Below are 25885 nucleotides of genomic sequence, written 5' to 3' on the forward strand. Positions count from 1 at the left end.
CAAGTCTGCCGCTTTGCTTTCTTGCTAGTAATGGTGACCACCAGTCTGCTGCAGCCACGCCACCACTGTGCCATCACAGCCCTGTTTAGCTGCAGTTGGAGCCTGCCACTTAGGCAGGAATGTTCCTTCTGCCCATTCCACCCTTTGGGCTGCCCCGTGAGGGCTGCAGCCTGACTCCTTCCCCACTACTGTGCCACCTGGGCTATAGCAAGTGGGGGTTGGGGGGGTGGCAGTTTCAAGTGTCTGTGGCTGCCACACTGCTAGTGTGTCTTCGCCCTTGTCACTGGGTTTAGCTGCAATAGGTGCCACCCACTCAAGCTGCAGTGTTGCTTCTGCCCCTCTGCTGCTGTGCAAAAGGTACACCCGACTCCTTCCTGCTCTGGCATCAGCTGGGGCCATCATGGTGGGCGCCCCTGCATCTGCAGCCTCATCCCTGTTCTTCCCCATCCTGCCTCCCCTGCTCACTAGATACACCCACCATCAGATGTCTCAATGTGTGGAGGTCAGGTGTGTTTGTGTTGAGCAGGGAATCCTTTGTTGAGTTGTAGTTGTCCGACTTGTAACTATGATGCTGATGTCACTTTTTTTTTTTAGCCCATAGATGTCCAGTTGCTGCAGCACCTTTGTTTTTTCCTCCATTGAATTAAATTTTGCGTATTTGTTGAAAATCATTTGGGCATATTGTATTTTGGGATTGTGTATTCTGTTCTATTGGTCTGTGCATCCATCCATCAGTACCCACGGTCATGTACTGAAGCTGTACACAGACACACCTTGTTTTATTGCGCTTCACAGGTGTTGCATGGCTTACAAATTAAGGCAAGACCCTCCACCAGCAAAAAGATTACAACTCACTTTATTGCAGTGGTTTGGAAGCAAACCTGCAATATCTCCAAGGTATGCCTGTAATGAGTTTTGAAATCTGGTAGACTCATTCCTCCCACTTTATTCTTTTTCAAAATTGTTTTAGCTATAAGTTTAATAATAACCTTGCCCTACCTGTTCTGGCTAAGTGGTTAGAACGTCGGCCCATGGACTGACGGGTGTCAGGTTCTGTTCAGGCCAAGGGCATGTACCTGGGTTGCAGGCTCAATCTCTGGCCCCAATCAGGGCATGTGCAGGAGGCAACCCATGAATGTGTGTCTCACTTTGGTGTTTCTCTCTCTCTCTGAAAAGCAATGGAAAAAATATCGTGATTAACAAAAAAAAATAATCCTATCTACCTCTACAAAAAAACACACACATTAACTTAGATTTTGGTGGGGACTGCATTAAATCTGTATTATCAATTTGGGGGGAATTAAAATTGTTGCCATGTTGCATCTCCCAGTCCATAAATACGGTTAATCTACCATTTATTTAAATCTTGTTTGATTTCATTCATCAGCGTCTTGTAGTTTTCGGCATACAAGTCCTTATGTGTTTTGTTAGGTTTACAACTAAGCATTTTATCTTTAGAAGCAATTGTAAATGGTACTTTGTTTTCATTTTTTATCCTTACTCGAGGATATGGGTTTTTTTAATCCTCACTTGAGGACATGCTTATTGATCGATGTGAGAAACATTGATCGGTTGCCTTCCGTTTGTGCCCTGACAAGGGCTAGGTATGTGCCGTGACCGGGAATTGAATCTATAACCTTCTAGTGTATGGGACAATGCTCCAACTAACTGAGCCACCTGGCCAGGGCGGTACTTCGTTTTTCATTGTGGTGTTCACATGGTCATTAATATATAGAGATGGGTTTTTGTATGTTTATCTTATATCCTGAGATCTTGCTGAACTCTTACTCTAGGTGGTTTTTTGTAGATTTCTTAAGATTTCCTACGTGAACCAGTGTGTTGTCTGCATGACAATGCTGGTACCTGGGTCCCACTCCGGGGACTCTCAGTTGTCTGGATATTAGGACTTTTATTATTTAAAAGTATCTTTATTGATTTCAGAGAGATGAAGGGAGAGAGAGAGAGACAGAGAGAAACATCAATGATGAGAGTCATTGATGGGCTGCTTCCTGCACACCCCCGACTGGGGATCGAGCCCGCAATCCAGGCATGTGCCCTGACCGGGAATCGAACTGCAATCTCCTGGGTCCTAGGTCGATGCTCAACTGCTGAGCCACGCCCGGCCAGGTGGACATTAGGACTTTTAAAATTTTTCGCAGCCAAGGCTGAGAACCACTGCTTTTTGAGCTTGTTCGCCCATGAGCAGAGATGCCTTGAGGGCCAAGTGCCCAGACTGCCCACTCTGCTCAAGGGGCCTATCTTGCTGTCTGGTGGGATGGTTAACAGGCTTGCGCTTGGCTGCTGAGGACGACAAGGCCCTGGGCCTAATGGCCTGGCCGCTTCTAGCCCAGAACACAGAACTAGACTGTGATGGATAACCAACCAGTTTTAATGAACACAAAATATTGATGCATATAAAAAAAGGTATTTTTGTCACTTAAGTGTCCCCATTTTCTGGACGGGGAGTCGTCTTCTCCGTGGACTAGAGCACCCATTTCTCCCATGGCCCCAGCATCTGGGTGAATGCTGGCTCTGTCCCCACAGGGCAGGGGCTGCCCATGGGAAGGGAAGGAGTGGGGCTCTAGTAAGCTTTTTCACATAGTAAGAATAGCCTTGGTCTTGGCCTAAGAAGGCCACCAATGAAAGAAAGAACTGCTGGGGAACAGTGTCTGCCAGGTGCTGTACGTGTGTGAAGGAGGCTAGCCTTAATCTCGGAGCCCGTCCCTCAGCCTGCAGCTCTCAGCTTAGGGCTGAGTGCATCAAGGTTCATTTCCTGGCATTCAAGGACCCAGCCCTGCCAGGAACACGTCTACACCAGCACAGCTTGGAGTGTAAAGGACATTGGAAGAGGAGGACCCATTTGGAGGGCATGTGTGAAGTTGGGTCCTAAATGTGCCACCAGTTAGCAATGGGGGCAGGAGCAGGTGTGCTCCTCTGTTTCCCTTCATGGGCAGTGCTCAGAGCCCCGTGGCGTCCTCAGAGGAGGCAGAAGGCAACAACTGCAGGTTATAGGTAAGAGCTCAAGCTCCAGTGCCAGGGTGGCATTAGCACCTGAGGCAAAGCAGGGTTGCGGGCCACTGCCTCAAAAGCTGAGTGGGCCACAAGCAACCCCAGCACCCAGGTACTTCACCTTTCCAAGGAGAGCTACCAACTGGCCACCTAGAGCAGCAGGCAGGCCTGACCACAGCCTTCGGACAGTGGCATGAGGCTTCTCTAAAGTAGCTCCAGCGCCTCAGTCTTAGGGCTTCTGTGCAATCCGGTTGGTACTGGACTTCTGCGGTGGAGCCTCAGACCTGCTGAGCAGCCCGTCCAGACCCCAAACCAGAGTCCCTAGGACCAGAGTTGTGCAGAGCCACTCCAGACGCTGCCAGGGCTTCTGCTGACAGGAACAGAGTCACTGCTGTGAAATGCCTGCCTCTCTGGCCTGGAGGCAGCTGCCAGCTGTGCACTGAGTTACCACCCAACAGGAACCCCCCTTGGAAGGTAGGGGCATAAACAGTCTCCTCGACAGAGGCTCACTGGGCACTGGGGAAGTCTAGCACCAGCCCTGGGGAGGAGGCGGCTTAGCTTATGCACCATCCCGAGTGCCCAGCCTCTGCTGTCCCTTGTCTGGATCCGCCTGGGTTGTGCTTCAGCCCATCCTTGCTCAAGCCCAGCAGGGAGCAGCTCTTCACCTGGCTTGAAGCCAGGGAGCTGCTTCATCTACCTGCCGGCCCAGCTCTGAGCTGCTGCTCAGTACTGACAGGGCTGCCTGCCCTGGAGGCCTGAGGCATCAGGGCTGAGGTCAGAACCACAGGTGAGGGTGGGAGGAGAACAGGGTGGAATGGTGGCTGAGAAGTGCTGCAGGTCTGCTGCCATCAGCACCGACCACGAGGGTGCCCCATGTAGGCCTGCAGAGCCTCCCGGATGGCTCGCTGCCAGTCTCGGGCCAGCTGCACTGGGGTCGCTGAAGCCTGAGTACAAGGTTGCTGCATTAGTCCTTTCTCCTCTTAGTGGTACACACACACACACCCCCCCCCCCCCCGGGTACGAGGCGAGGCTGGGGCTGCTGGGACTCACCTGGTTCTGCACACCCAGCTGGGCTCCGTAGAGCAGCAGCACCTTCATAGCTCTGTGGTGGCCATGTCGCACAGCCTCATGTAGAGCTGTGTCCCCCTCCTGTTGAGAGAGGACCTTGGTGCTCTCCCGGGAACACACCTGTGCCTTTCTGTTCCCCTTTTCCTCCAGGAATGTATCTCCTAAATTCTAAGGGACTCCACTAGACTTGCAACCAGGGGAGCAATGGGCAGCGGGAACTTGTTTTAGGCTAACCCTCTGACCCTGTTCCCAAGGCCACCTTTTTCTGACTTCCCAGAGAGCTAAGGCAGCCCAGTCTAGGCGCTCCTGTTGCTGCTTTTATGCTAAACCCTTGTCTCACCATCCCCAGCTTTAATAAAAACACCTTAAAAAAATAAGGGGACATCATCCTCATAACCTCCCCAGCCACAGGAAGGGTTGGGTTGGCAGGCGCTGGCCTGAGCTCAGGTGCCCTTGGTTCCTGTCCCCCGCTGGAGCTGCCTCAAGCGCCTACCTTGTCCTGTGCGTCAATGTGGGCTCCACACGCAATGAGGTGCTCCAGGCACTCACAATGCCCTGTGCGCACGGCCACGTGCAGGGGGGTGCTCCAGATCTAAGGGGCGAGTGAGACTGTGTTGCTCCTGAATGGCAAGGCTCCACCCCAACCCCAAAGGGCTGTGCTTCCTCCAAGAACAGCTCTGTGCACTGCCTGCCAGCTCCTAACAGGCTGCCCACTGTGGTGTGCCCTCACCTTGTCCCGTGCATTGACCTGTGCTCCATGGTTAAGCAGATGTTTGAGGATGTCCAGGTGTCCTCCACGGCAGGCCCAGAACACAGGTGTCCTGTCCAGCTGCAAAACAAAATCACTGAAGCCCTCTGATGCCCTGTGTGCCAGGTACAGCCTCTGCCAGGAGGATGAGCCTTCCCCGATGCTCACCAGGTCACGAGTGTCCACAGTGGCCCCTGCCTCCAACAGCTTGTTCACCAGCTGGCTGTGACCCTTCAGGCAGGCCCAGTGCAAGGCTGTGCGATGCAGCTGGTGAGTGGAGAAGGGAGGTTAAGCAGAGGGAGCACGGCACCTATAGGGGCCCCACCCCCAATCCCAGTCCCAGAGCTGGTGCCCTGGACAGAGCTGCCTGCTCCTTAATCATGTGAAGAGCGCCTCCTTCCCAGCTCAGGAGGCACCTGGTATCAGTGTCCCATAAAACAGAAAAGCCCCGTGGTTCCCTAGGCTGACTACAGCACCCCGATGACAGCACCCCTGCAGCTGCTGAGCTGCTCTCTGATTCGCCCTACTCTGCTACCTTGTCGTGGGCATTGGGGTCCCCTCCGTCGGTCAGGTACTTGTCAATCAGGGCCTCCCGGTTCTCAGCAGCTGCCTTCAGGAACGTCTCCAGGTCCACGTGCTCCAGCTGGGCCTCAGGCTGTGGCTGAGTAAGTTAAGGACAAGAGGAAATCAATCCGCAAACTGACGTCACACTTTACTCACACCAAGTGGTCCCCACAGAGACACTGTCAGCTTGTACAAATGATAGGTTTTTAAAAACCTACCTCCAGGAGGTTCTGGAAGAATAGTTGTTGGGGTGGGAGGAGTTAGGGGTTGACTTGTGCGCCCCCAAGTTCATATGTTGGAAGTCCTGACCCCCTGAACCTCAGAATGTGACCTTATTTGGAAGCAGGTCATTGCAGCTATAGTTAAGGTGAGGTCACACTGGAGCAGGGTGGGCCCTAATCCAGTATAACTGGTGTCCTTACAAAAAGGGGACATTTGGAGTCAGAGACATGGGAGAAGGCCATGTGGACACGAGGCAGAGATCGGGGTAATGCATCCATAAGCAAAGGAGCACCGAACTTTGCCGCCAACCCCCAGGAGCTCAGACGGACCCTCCCTCACCCTGATCCTAGACCTCTAGAACTGCTGTTTATGCCCCAGCAGCTGCACACAGGCTGGGGCTCCAAAATGGGCTGTCCAGCTCAGCAGTTGCTGCGGCGCAGGTGCAGCTGGCAGTGTCCACTCTTCCCCAAGCCCTCCCATAGGCGCAGGAAACTTCCTCAGGGACTGTCAAGCCTTGGGTGTGTGCGCCCCTGCTCCTGCCCCCCAACTTCTCACCTACCTTAACCACGGGCTCAGGTGCCCTAGGGGGGACTCTGCGTTTCAGTCGCTTTTCTCTTCGTCTTTGAACCAAGTTTTCCAAGTCAGCCAGACTGTCCAGATTAAGTCTGGAGCTCTTAAACCTCTCAGCCTGGGGCAGAAGACAAAAGACCATGCCAGCCATCAGCCAGGGTGATGGGTCCGGGCAGGCTCTTGTTATCCCGTCTCTCCTGCCCACAGCAGGAGCACCAGCACTCTGGCTGCCACCCCAGCCTCTGGCTCTCCGGACCCCCACTGCTCAGGGCCCGCCCAACAGGCCACCCCAGCGTCACTCACTCTCCTCCTCTTCTCTTCTTCCAGCCTCTGCCTCTCCTGGGCCGCGGCCTCATGGGGCCCCAGCCTCCACTCGCCTGGCCAGCCTCCAGGATCAGGAGCTGCACGTCCATACCGCGACACCTTCCCTTCTCTTTCTCCACTTACCTGTAGGACAGGATAAGGATGGTTAGGATGGGTCCGTAGAGAACCGAGCTGTGCAGTGGGGGTCCTGACAAGAGCTGAGCCTTCTCAATGCTCTGGATGCGGGGCTGCTGCTGGCTCTCACCAGCTGTGCCTGCCCTGCCCTGTCAGCAAGGGCACAGGGTTGGGGGCATGACCCACATCTATTTATAGTGCTGGGCCTGTGTCCAGGGGAGCTCAGGGCACATGACACCTCAGCTTCCCTCAGGGGTTGCTGCCCTTACATTCCTACCAGATCACGCCACACTGCCACCCCACCCCAAGCTCAGAGGGACAGAGGAGATTCTTCCTGGGAGAGTCTGAATTCCTGGGTTCCAGTCTTGGCTCTTCACAAACTGTTTCTTCATCAGTAAAATGGTACAGAACTAGCACTTAGCTCAGAGCTGTGCTGTGCAGAGCCCCCCACGATGCTCCACCCTGCTCCTCCCTGGCCCCGCCCCCAGGACATCAGGAGCTGGACACACCAAGGAAACCAAGGAACGAGTGTGTTGAGAGGAGAGAAAGGTTGGGATGACAGGATGGCAGGGCCTGGGGCTTCCAGCCACAGGGAACTGTATTCCCTTTCAAAGCAAACGCTGGCAACCTAACACGTAGGCCCTGCAGCCCCTCACAGAAGCTGTACAGGCTGGTGCTTGCTGGGCACTGACACCAAAATGCGTCCCAAAGTGTCACTGGTGGTGCCGCTTCTCTCAATGCCCAGGGAACTAGAGAGCACCCATCTCCCTCCCTAACCAGGCAGCCAGCCTCCCAGCCCATTTCCAGAACAATAGCTATCCCGGCAGTGGAGCTAAACCAAGACCAAGCTACAGTCGTATTTTCCAAGGTAACCTGCCATTTCCTTTCCCCTTTAGCTATCACAGTTCAGTGCAAAACTCACTCAACATCTTTCACACTGCTTCCCTCTCTTGCTCCCTAACCCCCTCTCTCACCACCTCACAAGAGAACAAGGCAGCCACACCAGGGAACTGCCTGTTTCAGCTCTGAAAACCCGATGCTCAGACCACAGCAGTGGCCTGCCCTGCTCGTTTTTCTGACAGCCTGGGGGTGCCCAGATGACTGCCTGCCCTCCTGCCCCTCTTCCCACATTCTTACCAACTGCTGGACGCTGATGACATCCATGGTCCCCCCGCTCTCCAAACCCCCAGTGAGAAAAGCTGAGCTGTCAACCCTTTTATAGGCGACCTGCCCCTGAGGGCAGGCAGGGCGGGACCTAGGCTTGCACCTGAGCCAGATGACTCTGTGGCTCTGTAACATCCACCAAAATACCAGTGTGGGCCTGTAGCCACGCAGGCAGGAGGAGGAACTGTCCCAAGCTGAGTCAGGTGCATCCTCGGACACCCACTATCCGGCACCGGTGTCACCCCCCACACCTGCCCCAGAGCAGTTCCACCATAGACACATGTCCTGGGGGGCCTGGGCCACTAGCCCAGATTCAGGGGGAAATAGTTCCACTTTCCTAAGTCCAGACACCACTTAAGAAAAAGAGTCAAGTGTCAGCCTCCATGTTGCTGTGGGTCTTGGCTACCTGAGACCCTGAAAGGTCTAGCTCAACTGCCCTTGTGAAAGGAGGCCAGAGTCCCAGAGGACCCTTGAAGGACAGGCTCAGGAGGCTGACTTCTGCCTCAGGAACCCTCATGACACCTATAGGAAGAAATAAGCTTCAAGGGATCTCCCAGTTGCCATCCAGTGCCAAGGCTGCCCCCCACTCTTGGTGGCTTCCCTGCAAGATGCCCCCACTTCTCCCTCACCACTCTGAGGGCCAGCGTATTACACCATCTGCGGCCAAGTCCAGCCTGTCACCTGTACTTTAGCCCTTGAAGAACCACCCACGCCCCACATGCAAGTCCCTACCAGACGCTCTCCTGGCATGGGGCATGTCTCCCCATATGGAAGGTGAGACTGACATCCGTTTCGGGTCCAAGTACACAACATTAACTGTTAATCCAATCACAAAGCAACCTGTCACAAGCCACAAAGTAAGACTTCCTAATTGTACCTAAAATGCCAGCATGTCCTTCAACCAGCTGTGCCTTGAACCCTGCCTTGACCTTTGAAAGGAAATCTGATATCCAGTAAATAAGACCCAGAATGGGAGCAACATGAGCAGAGATGACCAAACGAGAGGGAGGAGGAACTGTGGGCCAAGGACAGCCCAAGGCCCTGAAGGGCTGCCAATGGTCCCACCCACAACTGGCTGGCTAATTTGTAAGTTCTTGCCAGTTCTGAGACCAGGGTTTTTTAAAGAAACTGTCTCTATGCTTCAGGATGTTCTGTCAAAGGTGCATTCTTGCCTTTCCTTATGAGGAAGGAAAAGATTACCTAGACCTGAGTGAAGGTGGACAGACAAGAAAAGTCAGACGAGATCTGGGCTCCACTGCTGACCACCTGCTCACTCACACTCTCCCCCTCAACATTCCCCTATGAGTTTCAGCTGAATCTCAGCGGAAAACCAGTTTTTTCCACATCAAACGAACAGGTATTAACTCTTACTTATAAAAAAATTACTCCTGCCTGGCCAGTGTGGCTCAGCGGTTGAGCATCGACCTATGATTGAAGAGATCACAGTTTGATTCCCGGTCAGGGCACATGCCCGGGTTTTGGGCTTGATCCCCACCCAGCAGGGGATGTGCAGGAGGCAGCTGATTAATAATGACTCTCTCATCATTGATGTTTCTCTCTCTCTCTCCCTCTTCCTTCCTCTCTCTGGAATCAATCAAAAAAAAAATTACTCCTTGTAAAAAATCCATATGTAACAGTAAAGCTCAACAAGAGCCCCTTTACTATCCCCACAGTGGCCCTGGGGAACCATGGTCACCAGGTTTGCCATAATCCTCCTGACTTTGTTCCTGTAACTTTGTATATGTACATACATGTTTCTACAGACTTTTTTTTTAATCCTCACCTGAGGATATTTATTCCATTGCTTTTCAGAGAGAGTGGAAGAGGGAGAGAGAGAGAAGCATTGATGTGAGAGAGACAAACATCCATCGGTTGCCTCCCACATTTGCCCTGACTGGGGCTAGGGATAGAGCCCATGGGGAATCGAACCCAGGACTCCAGTTCTCGGGCTGCTGCTATAACCACTGAGCAAAACCAGCTAGGGCGACAAACATGTTTTAAGAGGCAGCATAGCTGAGGCATGCTATGATCATGACTCAGCACACTTCCCACATTAGCATACACCACTCCACGGCATTGCACTCAAATGATATGTGGACCAGAAGTTAACCATTTCCGTATCAGGAAGCACCCTGGTTTTTTTTTTTGTTTGTTTTGTTTTTACCATTAAGCCCCAGGCTCAAATGTGCATCTTTGTGAATGCCTTCATAAATAAGCATTGTAGATATGGATGAATATTTCTCTAGGTAGCTACAGAGAAATCAAATTACTGGCCCTGTTCATTTAAATTTTAATAGATATTGCCAACTGCCATCTATAGTGGTTGTACCAATTTCCATGAACAGATACCAACAAAGTTAAGACAAATGACAGTATGAAAGGAAAAATATATGCATATAAAACAGAATCAATATCCAGAAGACATAAACAACTCCTATGAGTCAATAAAAAGAAAAAAATTCTAATGGGGCAAAGGATATAGACAGGAAGTTCACAGAAGACAGCTGTCAACCTCACTAGTAATCAGCAATTCAAAATAAAACAAAGGCCCAGCCAGTGATGCTCAGTGGTTGAACGTTGACCCATGAACCCAGAGATCACCAGATCAATTTCCAGTCAGGGCACATGCCAGGGTTGCGGGCTTGATTCCCAGTAGGAGGCAGGCAGGAGGCAGCCGATCCATGTTTCGCTTTCATCCATGTTTCTCTCTCTATCCCTCTCCCTCTCTCTAAAATCAAAACATTTTTTTTAAAAAACCAAAACAATAGCACTTTTAAATCTATTAGATTATTAAAATGAATGAAATTATGCTGATCAGGTTTTGAGGAAGTGTGTGCTCTGATACACTGCTGGTAACAACATGCCAGGAACTCTCTTTCCTCGTACATTCAAACACCGAATCCCCACAGTGACGTTGCGGCAGGGCCCTATTATAATCATTCTGATCTTCAGATGAGGAAAGTCACTTATACCAAGGTCCCTCAGCTAGCAAGAAGCTTGTCATTTGTTACATATACCATAGTTTCTTCTCATACTTACTTGCATGATTTTGTGTTATTCAATTTGGGTGTGTTTTTTAAGGTTTTTTGTTTTAATTTATTGATTGATTGATTTTGATATTAGAAAGAGAGAGGAATGGGGAGAAACATCTGTTTGTTATTATTCCACTATTTCTGCATTCATTGGCTGATTCTTGTATGCGCTTTGACAGGGAACCAAACTCACAACCTTGGGAGTATCAGGATGATGCTCTAACCAACTGAGCTACCCGGCCAGGGCCAATTTAGTTCTTTAGTCTACTTGTAATTTAATTTGGGGCATGGGATGGGGTAAGGATATAACTTTATTTTTTCCAAGTGGATAGATGTTTCCACATGAACTAATTTAGAATAGGGTCATCTGTCCAGGCTTAGGCACTTGCAGCCCCCTCAAATCTACTCCCTCACTCCAGTGGCCAAAATCGGGCTCTTCCTGGGTCTTCGGGTCTCTGTTTCCCACCCTGCGGCATGGATCCTGACCACAGCAGGGGCTTGGAGACCTAGTATATGTACCCTTGCATGGCAGCCTGGGACAGAAGAGTGGCGATTCAGCTGGCCAGCAGGTCCCGCAGTTCACTGTTGCAGGGCAGAAGATCACATGCTAGTCGTGCCTTCCGATCCCGGACGGCCTTCAGGGCTGGGCTGTGTTGCAACAGAAGGGAGCAGATGTCCATGTGACCCTTCTCAGCAGCCTGTGGAGAGAGCAGCCTGAATCAAAAGTCACACCCTCACTGGGCCCTGCTCTTGCTCTATTTCTGGGGATCTCGGTCCTTGCAGCAATGGAGACACTGGCTATTTGAGTAGACTTCCCCTAATTCCTATCCGATCTCATGACTTGCATACAGATGGGCAGAGTACTCTAAGCCATCCGGGCAGTTAGCTTGAAGTTTTGGTTCTTGTGTTCTTTGTTCAGTGACTATTCTTTTTTCTTTGGGCTGCACACTAAAGACAAGTACAAAACCTTGGGTCTCTAAGTGTCTTTTACAAACATTCTGATCATCTACAGGGTGCTGGGCACCATGAGCACAACAGACATCAGACATGCCCCCTGCCCTCTGGGAACTTTCAGATGAGAAGAGGAAAACGGGGCCCAGGTTCCCAGCTTTCTCCTCTCCTCCTCTGAGATAGATGATCCCAATCTGGATGTCAATTTCTAACCTATCTCCAAGAAGTAACAGTTAAGTGATTTACATAAATTATCTTATTTAACTTTCACAGTAACCAGCAGCAGTAAGAACTATCATTATTCCCATTTTATAAATGAAGAAACTGAGACTTATAAAAGTTAAGTGACTTGCCTGAGGTCACAGAGCTAGCGTGGCAGCCTGGGGATTCTAAAGGAGGTCTGCCTGACCTCAAAGTCTGAACTCTTAACAACTGTTATGCCACTGTATTCCCTACTCCTTCCAACAGACAAATTGATGGAACACAGGCGCTTCTGAGAGGTATCAAAATTAATATTAGTAGAAACCATCATCTCAAATTTAAACCCAAATCTTTTTTAGCAGGTCCTCTTAATGAGTACAGACCCAGGTTCTCAATTCTATTGCTTCATTTCAGGCAGTGGTATGTTGTAAGCAATTGTGAGAAGCATTCTAAGTAACTTTTTACCAAAAAAAAAGTACCAAGCAGTACTTTAAAGAAAGTAAGTGAGGACCAAGATGGCGGTGGCATAGGACACTGAACTCGCCCCCTCCCATGAGCACTCTGAAATACATGCCCACATAGAGAGAGCAATTCCTGCTGAGACAACTGAGAGTGATTGAACTACTTCTGCACAACAAATGAGAAACTGTGCAGAGAAGGTGGAGAACTGTGGGAGCCCTCCAAGATCTGTAGGAATTCTCCGGGTCAGAGGTGCCAGTGAACACCATGGTTTACATTTCCCTGCACCGCCACAGGGCAGGGAGCAGCTCTATCCAGGTGCTCTAGCCTACATGCAAGGTCACTGTAGTACTTTCCCAGCCACATCACCCAGAGCCCATTCCGGCTCTGAAGGAAGGAAGCAAGCAGGATCAACAGGGCATTTCTACATGCACCTGGCCTCCCACCTGGAGCTGCCTTAGCCTGGCAGGCCAGTGCCCAGGGTACTGTAAATGCCCACCTGGCTCCAATGGCCTGCCAAAACCACCCAGCACACAGAGCTTACACAGGGGTCACTTCTACACAAGGCCACTTTTTCAAGACTGGAAAAGACAGCTATTTTGTCAATTATATAAATTAGAACATCAAACAAAATGAGAAAATGAAGGAATATCTCGTAAGCAAAGGAACAAGAAAAATCCCCAGAAAAAAATCCTAATGAAACAAAGATAAATCGTTTATCTGATAATGAATTCAAAGAAATGGTCATAAGGCTGCTCACCAAACTTCAGAGTAAAATAGAGAAACTTAGGGAGAACTTCAACAAAGAGAAAGTATAATAAGAACCAAGCAGACCTGAAAAATACAATGAGTGAAATGAAAAATACAGTTGAATTAACATCAGATTAGCTAATACAGGAGAATGGATCAGCAACCTGGAAGCCAGACTAGTGGAAATCAACCAATCAGAACAGCAAAAAGAAAAAAGAATTTTAAAAATGAGAATAGTTTAAGGGACCTCTGGGACAACATCAACCACACAAACATCACATTATAGGGATCCCAGAAGGAGAAAGAGATAAAGGAACAAACTTTCCTAACCTGGGAAAGGAAACAGACACTCAAGTCCAGGGAGCACAGCGAGTTTCAAACAAGAAGAATATGAAGAGACCCATACCAAGACATATTGCAATTAAAACAGCCAAAGTTAAAGAGACAGCCCTGCTGGCAAGGCTCAGCGACTGAGCATTGACCTAGGATCCAGGAGATCATGATTCAGTTCCCAGTCAGGGCACATGCCTGGGTTGCAGGCTCGATCTCTGGTAGGAGGTGTGCCGGAGGCAGCCAATCAATGACCCTCTCATCACTGATGTTTCTCTCTGTTTCCCTCTTCCTCTCCCTTCCTCTCTCTAAAAACAATAAAAATATATTTAAAAAAAATAAAATGATAAAGGTTGGCAAACTTAAAAAAAAAAGACACAATCTTAAATACATCAAGAGGCAAACAAGTCGCATACAAAGGAAACCCTATAAGGCTATCCATTGATTTTTCAGCAGAAACTGTACAGGACAGAAGGGAGCGGCAGGACATATTTAAAGTGCTAAAAGGAAGGAACCTACAACCTAGAATATTTTACTGGGCAAGGTTATTATTCAGAATTGAAGGAGAGACAAAAGTTTCCTGGACGAACAAAAACTTAAGGAGTTCATCACCATTAAACCAGCTTTACAAGAAATGTTAAAGGGTCTTCTTTAAGCAGAAAAGGAGAGGATATAACCAGAAACAAGGAAATATGAGAAAGTAAAAAAACCTATAGCTAAAGGCAAATGTTTAATAAACATAGCAAATCAGCCACTTAAAAAGCTACTATGATAAACAGACCGACAAATCTCAGAGGGAAGGTGGGGGTGGGTGGGAAGAGATTAACCAAAGAACTTATATGTATAACCCATGGACATAGACCACAGTGTGGTGAAGGCCTGGGGCGGGGTAGAAGGCGTCAATGTGGAAAAAAAGAGAACATCTGTGATACTTCCAACAATAAAGGTAAATTAAACATTTTTTTTAATTAAAAAAAAAGCTACTATGATAAGACAAAAGACAAAAATACCAAACTCAACAAAAACCACAAGTAGTTAGGAAATACACAAAACAAAAAGATTTAAAATATGACCTCAAAGCATAAAGCATGGAGGGAGGGGGAGCAAAAATGTCCTTTTAGAATATGAGAACTTATATGCCTATCAGCTTAAAATAGATAGCTAAAAATATAGGATGATATACATAAACCTCATGGTAACCACAAACCAAAAACCTACAAAAGACACAGAAAAAAATAAAGAGAAAGGAACCCCCCAAAAGAATAAAGAAAACCAGCAAACCACAAGGTAAGAGATAAAGAGAAGAAATAAGAAATAGAGAGGAACTACAAAACCAACCAAAATAACAAAACGGAAATAAGTGCACACGTACCAATAATGACTTTAAATGTATTAAATGCTCCAATAAAAACACATAGGATGGCTGAGTGGATTAAAAACCATGACCATCTATATGCTGCTTATAAGAGACTCACCTGAAATTGACAGACACATACAGACTGAAAGTGAAGGGATGGAAAAAGACATTTCATAAAAGAAATGAAAAGAAAGCTGGGGTAGCAATGCTTATATCAGACTAACTAGACTTTAAAACAAAGAATGTAAAAAAAGACAAAGAAGTACATTAAATAATTATAAAGGGACCAATCCCAAAAGAGGATATAACAATTGTAAATATCTACACACCCAACATAGGAGCACCTACCTGTATAAAGCAATTATTAATGAACATAAAGGGAGCAATCTACTACAGTAATACAATAGCAGGGGATCTTAAATTTTATTTATTTATTTTAATCCTCACCCAAGGACATGCTTAGAGAAAGGAACAGAGAGAAAGAGAGAGAAACATTAATCGGTTGCCTTCTGTCCGTGCCTCAACGGGGAATGAACCCACAACCCCAGTAGGTGCCCTGCCCGGGAATCAAACTGGCAACCTTTCGGGGCACACGACGATGCTCAACCAACCGAGCCACTGCGGCTGGGCAAAGCTGACAAAACTTACAAACCTTTAGCTAAACTTACAAGAGAGCCCACATAAATACCATGAAAGAGGAGCCCTGGCTGGTCTGGCTCAGTGATTAGGGCATCAGCTGTGGACTGAAGGGTCTTAGGTTCAATTCTGACCAAAGGCAGGGACCTGGGTTGCAAGCTGGATCCCCGGCCCTGGCGGGGCAGGGAGGGGAGGGGGTGCAGGAGGCAATCAATTGATGTCTCTCTCTCTCTCTCTCTCTCTCTCCCTTCCACTCTCTGAAAAGCAATGGAAAAATATCCGAGTGAGCATTAAAAAAAGAAAAGTTTTGATTTTTCAGTAACGATGGAAACTTTCCTTGATTCCCTAATTATTAACCAGTCAGCAGGAAGTTGTGAGTCACCAACACTCAACAAGCTAAAACTTTAATGTTCATTAATGATTAATGCTCATATCATGATCCATAAGTTTAAGGACACAAAGTTTCTATCTGTTTACAAGGAAAAATAAGAGGAACCCATAATTCTAAAATTGAAAGGGATTAACAAATCACCCTATGATGAACCTGTAGTCTGGTTTGAGTTTTTGGGAGGCTGATTTTACTCTAGGTTGGCTTACCACCTTGCTGACCGGTCACAAGTTAACTTGTGTCTGCACTTCACTGCTTGGCACTTATTTTGGCTGCACCTGGTTTTCCTCTTCATTTGCCTGCCTTTTTCTAAACTTGTCAGTATTTCCAGAGATGTGATGAGCAATACAGCTAATTCTTTCCATCCATCTATTATTATGGCAAAAGTTTTAAAAAAGACACTTTGTGGCAGAATAGAACATTTGAGCGAATTACGTGCAGATACTTTGTCTGACGGGCTGAGTGACTTTGGTAGTCAGCTGGAAGATAGTACTTTGTCTGAAGACAGTAATGACTCTGACATTAGACCATCACAAAGGCAAAAGAGAAATGTGATAGTATCTAACAGTGAAAGTGATTCTGAAGAAGAATGGGCAAAAAAAGACATTTTACCAGCCTTGGAGGATTATACAAATATTTCTGGCATAACTGTTCAATTTGAAAACCTACAAAGTATAAGTAAAGTAACCAATTTATTTTTTGATAAGGATTTTTTCGATCTCATTACTTCTCAAACCAATTTACACCATCACCAAATGGAAAAATACCAGAAACCTCTGCTAAAACTTCACCATGAGACATTACCTATATGGATATAAAGAAGTTTCTTGGTTTAAAATAAATAAATAAAATATTTAAAAATATTAAAACATATGCACTATGTTTAATTTTGATGTATGGTAATATAAGATATGACAAATAAAGTACATTTAAGTTTATTCAGATGATTTTATTTAATATTCAAGTGCAGAAAAGTAGCCAGCTATGTGGGCGAGTTCTGGCTCTAAATAGCTGGTCAGAAAGGTGTTTAAGACTTACATGATGAAACACTGAACATTTTCATTCCTATTTAAACTGAAAAACAATTTAATGTCCTAAGTGTTGTAGTTTAATCAGTAACATAATGATTTATCTTCTATTACTGAGTCCCCTTCACAGAGATATCCGTCATGACAATAGACAATTCCTTCAAAATAAGGAAATGATGCCCTAGTCGGTTTGGCTCAGTGGTTAGAGCATCGGCACTCGGACTGAAGGGTCCTGGGTTCAATTACGGTCAAGGGCATGTACTTCCCTTACAGGCTTGATCCCCAGCCCCGGTGAGGCAAGTGTAGGAGGCAAGCAATTGATGTGTCTCTCTCACATCGATGTTTCTTTCTCTCCCTCTCTCTCCCTTCTACTCTCTCTGAAAAGCAATAGAAAAAATAAATTCCAGTGAGGTTTAAAAAAAAAAAGATCAGCCCAGCTGGCATGGCTCAGTGGTTGAGCATCAACCCATGAACCAACAGGTCCCTGGTTTGATTCCCAGTCAGGGCACATGCCTGGGTTGGGGGCTTGATCCCCAGTGGGGGGGGGGGGTGATGAGGGAAGCAACTGATCGATGTCTCGCTCTCATTTATGTTTCTATCTCTCTATCCCTCTCCCTTCCTTTCTCTCTAAAATCAATAAAAAATATACTTAAAATAATTTTTTTAAAAATTAAAGAGGAGATATTACAACCAAATTTGTAATGGTTACAAATTTGTAATATCATTAAAGGAGACCAACAAACTGGACAACCTAGAAAAAAATGGGTAATATTCTAGAAGCATACAACCTTCTAAGACTGAACCAGAAAGAAATAGAATATCTAAACAGACTGATTACTAACATAAAATTGAAGCAGTAGTCAAAAAACTCCCAACAAACAAAAGTCCTGACCAGATGGCTTCACAGGTGAATTCTACCAAACATTTACAGAAAAATACTTATCCTTTTTAAATCATCCCAAAAAATAGAAGAGGAAGGAATGCTTCCAAACTCATTCTATGAAGCCAGTATTTCTCTGAAACCAAAACAAGACAAACACATTACATACACACACACAAATTATAGGTCAATGTCTTTAATGAACATAGATGCAAAAATCCTCAACAAAATAACAGCAAACCAAATTCAGCAATACATTAAAAAGATCATACATCATGATCAAGGGGCATTTATTCCTGGGATGCAAGGATGGTTCAATATCCACAAATCAACTTGATATACCTCATGAACAAAATTAAGCATATAAATCCTATGATCACATCAATAAATGCAGACAAAGCATGTGACAAAAGCCAACACCCATGTATGATAAACTCTCAGCAAACTGGGCACAGAGAAAAAAATACCTCAACCTAATAAAACCCACAGCTAACATCACACTCGATGAAAAGCTGAAAGCTTTTTGTTTAAGATCAGGAACAAGGCAAGAATTTCCACTTTCACCACTTATATTCAATATGGTACTGGAAGTTCTAGTCACAGCAATCAGACAAGAAAAAGAAATGAAAAGCATCCAAATTGTAAAGGAAAAAGTAAAACTGTCATTATTTAAAGAGGACATGACACTATATTAGAGAACCCTAAAAGATTCCACCAAAAAACTATTATAACTAATAAATGAATTCAGTAAAGTAGCAGGATACAAAATTAATATTCAGAAATCAGTTTCATTTTTATACACCAATAAACTATCAGAAAAAGAAATGAAGAAAACAATTCCATTTATAGTTGTTTCAAAAAGAGTAAGATACCTAGGAACAGATTTAACCAAGAAGGTAAAAGACTTGCACTTGGAAAGCTATAAGACACTGAAGAAAGAAACTGAAGAAGATACAAATAAATGGAAGCACATACCATGTTCATGTATCATTTAACAAGTAGCAGTATTTTTAAAACATGCATACTAATAAAATAAATGTGCAAACTACCCAAAGCAATCTAGTTTCAATGCAATCCCTATCAAAATACCAATGGCATTTTTCACAGAACTACAACAAATAATCCTAAAATTTATATGGAACCACGAAAGATTCCAAATAGTCATAGCAATCTTGAGGAAGAACAAAAAGTTGGAGGTACCTGATATGAAACTACACTACAAGGCTAGAGTAACCAAAACAGCATGGTACTGGCATAAAAACAGATACATAGATCAATGGAACAGAATAAAGAGCCCAGAAATAAACCTATGCTTATATGGTCAATTAATATACAACAAAGGAGGCAAGAATATACAATGGAGTAAAGACAGTCTCTTCAATAAATGGCAAAACTGGACAAATACATGTCAAAAAAATGAAACTAGATCACTTTCTTACACCATATACAAGAAGAAACTCAAAAGAGATTAAAGACTTAAATGTGAAGCTTGAAACCATGAAACTCTTAGAAGAAAACAGAGGTAGTCAACTCTTTGACATGGCTCTTAATAATATTTTTTTGGATATGTCTGCTCAGGCAACGTAAACAAAAGAAAAAATTGAAACAAACGAGACTACATCAAACTGAAAAGTTTTTGCACAGCAAAGGAAATCAACAAAACAAAAGGACAACCTACCAAATGGGAGAAGATATTTGCCAATGATACATCAGATAAGGGGTTAATATCCAAAATGTAAATAAGGAACTCATACCAAAAAAGCAATCCCATTAGAAAATGGGCAGAAGACCTGAACAGACATTTCTCCAAAGAGGACATACAAATGGCCAACAGACATATGAAAAGATGCTCAACAATACTAATTATCAGGGAAATGCAAATCAAAATTACAATGAGATATTACCTCACATACGTCAGAATGGCTACCATCAATAAATCAACAAACAAGTGTTGGCAAGGATATGGAGAAAAGGGAACCCTCATACACTGTTGGTGGGACTGTAAATTGGTGAAGCTACTATAGAAAACAGTATAGTGGTTTCTCAAAAAATTAAAAATATAACTACCATATGACCCAGCAATTCCACTTCTGGGTATTTATCCAAAGAATCCCAAAACACCAGTTCAAAAAGATATGTTCATTGCAGGATTATTTACAACAGCCAAGATATGGAAGCAACCTAAGTGTCCGTCGATAGACAATGAATAGTTGAAACAATTAAGAAATAAGCAATCTGCCTCTCCAACTGGCAAGGATCTTAAAACAACATCCAGTTGTTCACACATATTCATCGAGCACCTGTGCTCAGTGCTAGGGCTACAACAGTAAACAAGATCAAGTCCCTGCCATCTCTTGTGAGACAGGCTCAAAGAAGGAGTTTCAGGGGGGAGAAGAGTTAGGAAAAGTCAAGTACAGGGTGCTTTGGGACACGGAGTTGGGGGAGCTCCCCATGTCTGAGGAACAGGAAGGCATTTTGAGCGTGTGATGCAGAAGCTGAGGAAGGACAGAATGAAGACCGGACAAAGCCAGATTGAAAAACAGTAGAGGAGAGGCATCCAGGAGGACCAGCTTAATTTACACCACCCTGGAGTGTCTGAAGAGTAGGGTCAGAACACTGAAAAAGACTAGCAGGGAAGGGACAGGGGACAAAAGCTCAAGATAAACAAAAGGGAGGAAATGCTTACATCTTCCCTTGATGTGCACGCAAGTGTAACGTTTCATTGTTCAAGGATTTTCTGATATATTTATACATCTGGCTTCCTAAAAGTTAAGTTGGTAAGGACACAATGTGAAAGCTATGTTCTTAACACGTTATAGTGTACCGCACAGCACTGTTAACTACAGGCACAGTGATGAGAAGTGAGCACTGAGATTACAAATGGTTTTTATTTTCTACTTTATGCTTTTCCGTTTTCCCTTTGTTCCCTATGGTGAACATACTGTACCTTTTATAATGACAAAGAACAAGTTTTTGAAGGGGAAGAGGAAGCATACCTTATGTAGACTGGTCATGCCATCGTCATCTACCAGCCTGGGGTTGGACCCATGTGAGAGCAGAAGCCGTGCAATCTCAGTGTGCCCACAGTAGCTGGCCCGGTGCAGGGCGGTGGCTCCCCCACGTGTCTGGGCATCACACTTGGCCCCACTTTCCAGCAGGAACTGGCATACTGCATAGTGCCCATTGCGGCTGGCGTAGTGCTGCAGGGAATAGAGATCAAGGTAGGACAGCAGAACCAGGCAGGCAACAGAGGTGGGGGGAGGGGAGCAGAGGCCTGGACCCTCTCGGGGCTGCCTCCATCAGCTGTGTGACCTGAGCAAATGTCTTCATGGCTGGCATCAGTTTCCTCAATCATTTCTACCTCATAGGATTGTTATGAAAATGAAATTAAACAACTCATGTAAAGCACACTAATTAAAAAAAACAGGTTTGCCCCGCCGGCATGGCTCAGGGGTTGAACATCGACCTAGGATCCAGGTGATCGCAGTTCGATTCTGGTCAGGGCACATGCCCGGATTGCAGGCTCAATCCCCAGCAGGGGGCGTGCAGGAGGCAGCCAATCAATGACTCTCTCATCATTGATGTTTCTGTCTCTTTCTCTCCCTCTCCCTTCCTCTCTCTGAAATCAATAAAATATATTTAAAAAACAAACAAAACAGGTTCACAGGACACGTGAAAGAGAAACCCTGTTGGGAGAGAAGAATGGGAGGGACGAGAAAAGATAACCTCAATCCCCCTCAGAGAGCAGGGTCCCCAAGTGGACCCCAAGTTCCTCCCAGCTCACCAGGGCGGTGTAGCCGGCCAAGTCGGGCTGACTGGGGTCCACTGCCTTTTGGATTAAATACTTCACTCGGCCTAGGTCTCCATTCAGGGCTGCTGACCAGATTCCTGTGGAAAGACAACCAAAATACTGAATGCTGCTGAGAACCTTTAATGTTTTCTTCATCTCCTGACCTCTGTTTTTTCACCCATAACATTGGTGAGAAATGGGTGTTTGGTTAACATTCATTCAGCAAACATTAACCAAGCACCTCCTCTGTGCCAAGGATTGTCCTAGGTGCCAGTGACATAGCTGTGAACTAGACAATGAGCTTGCTTGACCAGGGCAGGAGGATTGGGGAGACACAAAAATCCCTTCTCCCCACTTCAAATACACAAATGTTAAGTAATGTTTAAAATGTTTGAATATATAATCAAATTCCAAAGCAAAAAAATTGCCAGGTGCCAGAACAAGGAGAAAACCACAGCCAAAGTGGTAAGCAAGCACTGAGTCTGTAGGATCCAAAAGAGTCCTCACAAATAGATACACCTCGGGGCTTGTGCTCCAACCGCTGAGCAGGGTATGGAGCAAAGGCTGCAGGCCACGTGCATGGCAGGGAACCAGATAAGGCTATGTATACAAAGCCAGAGGTGGCACATCATGGATGAACCAGGACTGAAAAATCTCACTCTCTTGCCTTGTGTAGCAGCAGGAAGCAAGTTGCCATGCCCAGGCCCTTCACTAATTCAGCAAATATTTACTGAATACTTACTATGCATCTGGCAATGTTCTGGGTACTAAGGGTCAGCTGAGAATAAAAGACCCTCCTCCCAAATTTTGGTCTTATGGAGCTTATATTCTAATTAGAGACAGACGAGGAGAAAAAAACGTATATATATATATGTGTGTGTATATATACACACATACATATGAAATAAGTCAGGTGATGCTAAGTGCTATAAGAAAAATAAGGGGGTATATGCAGTGGTCAGGGATGGCATCTCTGATAAGGTGACATTTGAATAGAAACCTAAAGGAAATGAGAAACAGCCCCATTTGAATAGGTGTGATGAGAAGACAGCAAAGGCAGAAGCGGCCCAACAAATCAGATGCCCTAATCTAGGAAACTTAGAGGTGTGGGACTTGTATCTACCTACATTACCCTTAGAGAGCAAACCCCCAAGCTAAGGGTCTGTCATAAAAATTGATCCAGACAAGTGAAACCTATAAGGGCCAGTCAGAGGCAACTTTTAAAAATGCCCCATAAGGATGCTTCTACTAGCCAACAAGGTATATGCGAGAATCTCTTACAAAAGAGGACTCCAGCCTAGTGAGCTCAAAGATTAGATGTTGGCAAACAAGAAGCAATCCACTGCCATGCAAGACATTCAGCATGCTCCAAAAACTAGCCATATAATGCAACCTAAGACTTTAAAACAACATTTAACGTGTTCACGGAAATAAAATAGAATCCACAAATCAAGAGTATTGGGGGGGGAGCAGGCAGATCTGAAACAAAAGTTAATAAGTTAATAAGTAGAATCATTAAAATAAAACAACAACAGATGAGTCAACAGTACTGCAGACCCAGCTGAAGAATTAATGATTTGGAAATCACCCAGAATGCAGAAAGGTAAAAAGAAAACTATTAAAGAGGTAAAGAAACATAGAAGACAGAATGTACCAAAATGTGTCTAATACACGCTTCAAAAATAGAAAACAGAGAGAGAAAACTGGATAGGAGAAAGGCAATATTTTAAGAGATACACCTGAGAATTATTCTAAAGTAAAGACAACAATGAATTCTCAGATGAAAGATCACATTAAACCCCAAGGAGGATTAATAAAAACAAATTTGGCACAGTGACATGACTGAATATCAAGAATAAAAAAGTTATGCCCAGCCGGCATGGCCCAGTGGTTGAGCATCAACCTATGATCCAGGAGATCCGCCGTCAATCTCGCTCAGGGCACACACCCAGGTTTCGGGCTCCATCCCCAGTAATGGGTGTGCAGGAGGCAGCTGATCAATGACTCTCATCATTGATGTTTCTCTCTCTCTCTCCCTCTCCCTTACTCTCTGAAATCAATAAAAACATATTAAAAAAAAAAAGAATAACCTACTGAATAATTACAATCAGGTTATCAGCAGAATTCTTAACAGCAGCGGTAAGTACAAGAAGATAAAGGAATAATATTTCCAAAGGACTGAGGGGGGTAAAATTAACTGTCAACCTAGAATTTTACACCGGCTAAGCTACCCCTCAATTGTGTGTGTGTGTGTGTGTGTGTGTGTGGTGGGGAAGCATGCTCACTGAAAAAACTATTAAAGGATATATTTCAGGGAAAAGAAAAATGAACCCAGAGAGAAGATACGAAGGAAAAAAATCCACACTACCAAAAAGATAAGGATCTTTTCCATGTGTGCGAAAAGATAATAAACGAACAAACAAAACACAGGCACACCTCATTTTATTGCGCTTCACCTTATTGTGCCTCACAAGATGTGTATTTTACAAAATGAAGGCAAGGCCCTCCACCAGCAAAAAGATTACAACTCGTTTTATTGAGATACTTGCTCCCTTCTTACAGTGGTCTGAAATCAAACCTGCAGTATCTCAAGGTGTGTCTGTAACGTCAGATTGTAGAAGTTGCTCTGATTCAAGGTGATCTATCAGAACCTGGAGGGGAAGGGGCCCTATGTTGCACAGGGCAAGGTTTCTTTCTCAACAGCAGCACAACTGACAGTTGGGCCCGGACAATTCTGTGATGGGGAGCCGTCCTGTGCACTGTGGGCTGCGCGCAGCATCCCTGGTCTGCACCTACCAGAGGCCTGTAGCACCCACCCAGCTGTAACAACTGAAATGTCTCCATACGTTGCCAAAGACTTTAAGGCGCAGAACTGTTCCAGCTGAGAACTACTAGTTCTCACTACTCGGGAGACCCTTCAGGGGTGGTGGGAGAGGTGGACGAATGAAGGCAGGTGCGAAAAGTGTTACTTCTCGGCGCGCTACGGGTAGGGAGGCCATCGGCGGCCTCGAGGACCACCTTGGCCGTATGTAGCGCACACAGCGGCTCAGAAACGTTAGTTCCCCGCACAGCGCGGCCGCCTGCCCCGCAGCTCCATCCCCGGGGTGAGCGGAGGTCCCCAGCCTTCCCTCTCCGACACCCTGAGCAGGCCGGAGTCCCCACGTCGCACTGGGCCCAGCTTCCCTCCCTGCACGCCGGTCGGCGTTTCCAGTGGCCGAGCTCGTGCCAGGCCCGGGAGGGCCGTCGGTGACCCGGAATTGGGTGCCCTCGACCGCCCCCTCGGGTCTCCTCCGGCCCTGCAGCCGCCTCACCCCTCTCGAAATCCATCTCGTCCAGCGTCTGCCGTGCGCCTGAGTGGTTGCAGCAGGGGCCGTCTGCACAGGGCCCGGGAGCCGCCATGTCGGCCTCCGCACCGCCCGGACGCCCGCAGGACCCGACCAGCCGGCGGCCGCGCCGGCCAATCAGGCGCCCGGGGGCTCTCGCGCAGGAGCCAATCCCGCAGCGGGGCGGGACCCGGGCTGCGCGCCTCGCCGGAGACGGCCGCACGGGGGCGCCCCAGGCTCGGCGGAGGAGGGGGCGCCGGGGACCGGGAACGACTCTCGGGGAGAGAGGTCGCGCGGGGCTGGGCGCGAGCGACTTTGTGTCGCTCGCCAGAGCGCGCCCTCCAGGTGTCTCCTCGCTTCCCGGGCTCCCAAGGCAGGGAGGCGCCGCCCCCAGGTCTTTCCCCACCTCTCGCGCACCATCCCGGGCCCAGGAAGACGGCTCACCGCAGCTACTTGTAAAGGCCTCACGACACTCCCTCCTCACTCCCTTCTGGCCCATTTTTTGAAAACCCGTGGGAGCCAGGTGCCACCAGGAGCAATTGTAAACCCCGCGGGCAGGGCCAGGGCCTTTGGTTGTGCGGAACCCCCATCCCGCAGTGGGCGCCTTCACTGAATCGGGGTTCATCCCTCACAACGTTGCCGATGGCAGAGAGGCTCCTGCAGCGAGGACACCCGGGGCTGCAGCCTGTTCTGGCCGCCGCAGACCCCCAGACCAGACGCTTCACTTCCAGGGCCTAGCTGTGGGCAATTTATAATTTATACAAAGCACGCGGAGTGGCCCTGGGTCGTCTCAGCTCCCATGACGCTGAAGCGTTCCTGGAGAGAAGGCTGGAGATAACCACCCTCTACCTCCCCCGGCCCCCCAGCCAGGTGAGCGCCCCCGCCTCACGCCCGAGCGCAACCAGTGCGCCTGCGCGCGACCTGCCGCTGCTTCCGGGAAGTTCCCCTTCCCACCCGCTTCCCCTTCCCCTTCCCCT

The 25885-nt window shown here is 46.9% G+C and overlaps 2 protein-coding genes across 3 annotated transcripts; both read right to left on the reverse strand.

Annotated features, from left to right (window-relative positions):
• Positions 1-1559: 1559 nt before the first annotated feature.
• ANKRD23 (ankyrin repeat domain 23) lies at positions 1560-7783 on the reverse strand. Its single transcript, XM_016219230.2, has 9 exons — positions 7757-7783; positions 6485-6628; positions 6171-6299; positions 5361-5486; positions 4994-5092; positions 4808-4906; positions 4571-4669; positions 4060-4158; positions 1560-3953 (listed from the first exon to the last, which is right to left on the reverse strand). Exons 1-9 carry the CDS (start codon positions 7781-7783, stop codon positions 3858-3860), a joined length of 918 nt encoding a protein of 305 aa, XP_016074716.2. The 3' UTR covers positions 1560-3857.
• On the reverse strand, positions 6557-24984 carry ANKRD39 (ankyrin repeat domain 39). 2 transcript variants are annotated; one of them, XM_016219246.2, is made up of 5 exons: positions 24897-24984; positions 21580-21683; positions 20792-20995; positions 11335-11513; positions 6557-6628 (listed from the first exon to the last, which is right to left on the reverse strand). In XM_016219246.2, exons 1-4 carry the CDS (start codon positions 24982-24984, stop codon positions 11370-11372), a joined length of 540 nt encoding a protein of 179 aa, XP_016074732.2. In that variant the 3' UTR covers positions 6557-6628; positions 11335-11369. The 2 variants fall into 2 exon arrangements, with proteins under 2 accessions (XP_016074732.2, XP_016074734.2); XM_016219248.2 differs by lacking the exon at positions 6557-6628 and having other exon boundaries at positions 10999-11513.
• Positions 24985-25885: the final 901 nt, after the last annotated feature.

This window comes from Miniopterus natalensis, chromosome 13, assembly GCF_054644295.1.
Source record: "Miniopterus natalensis isolate mMinNat1 chromosome 13, mMinNat1.hap1, whole genome shotgun sequence".
Lineage (NCBI taxonomy): Eukaryota > Metazoa > Chordata > Mammalia > Chiroptera > Miniopteridae > Miniopterus > Miniopterus natalensis.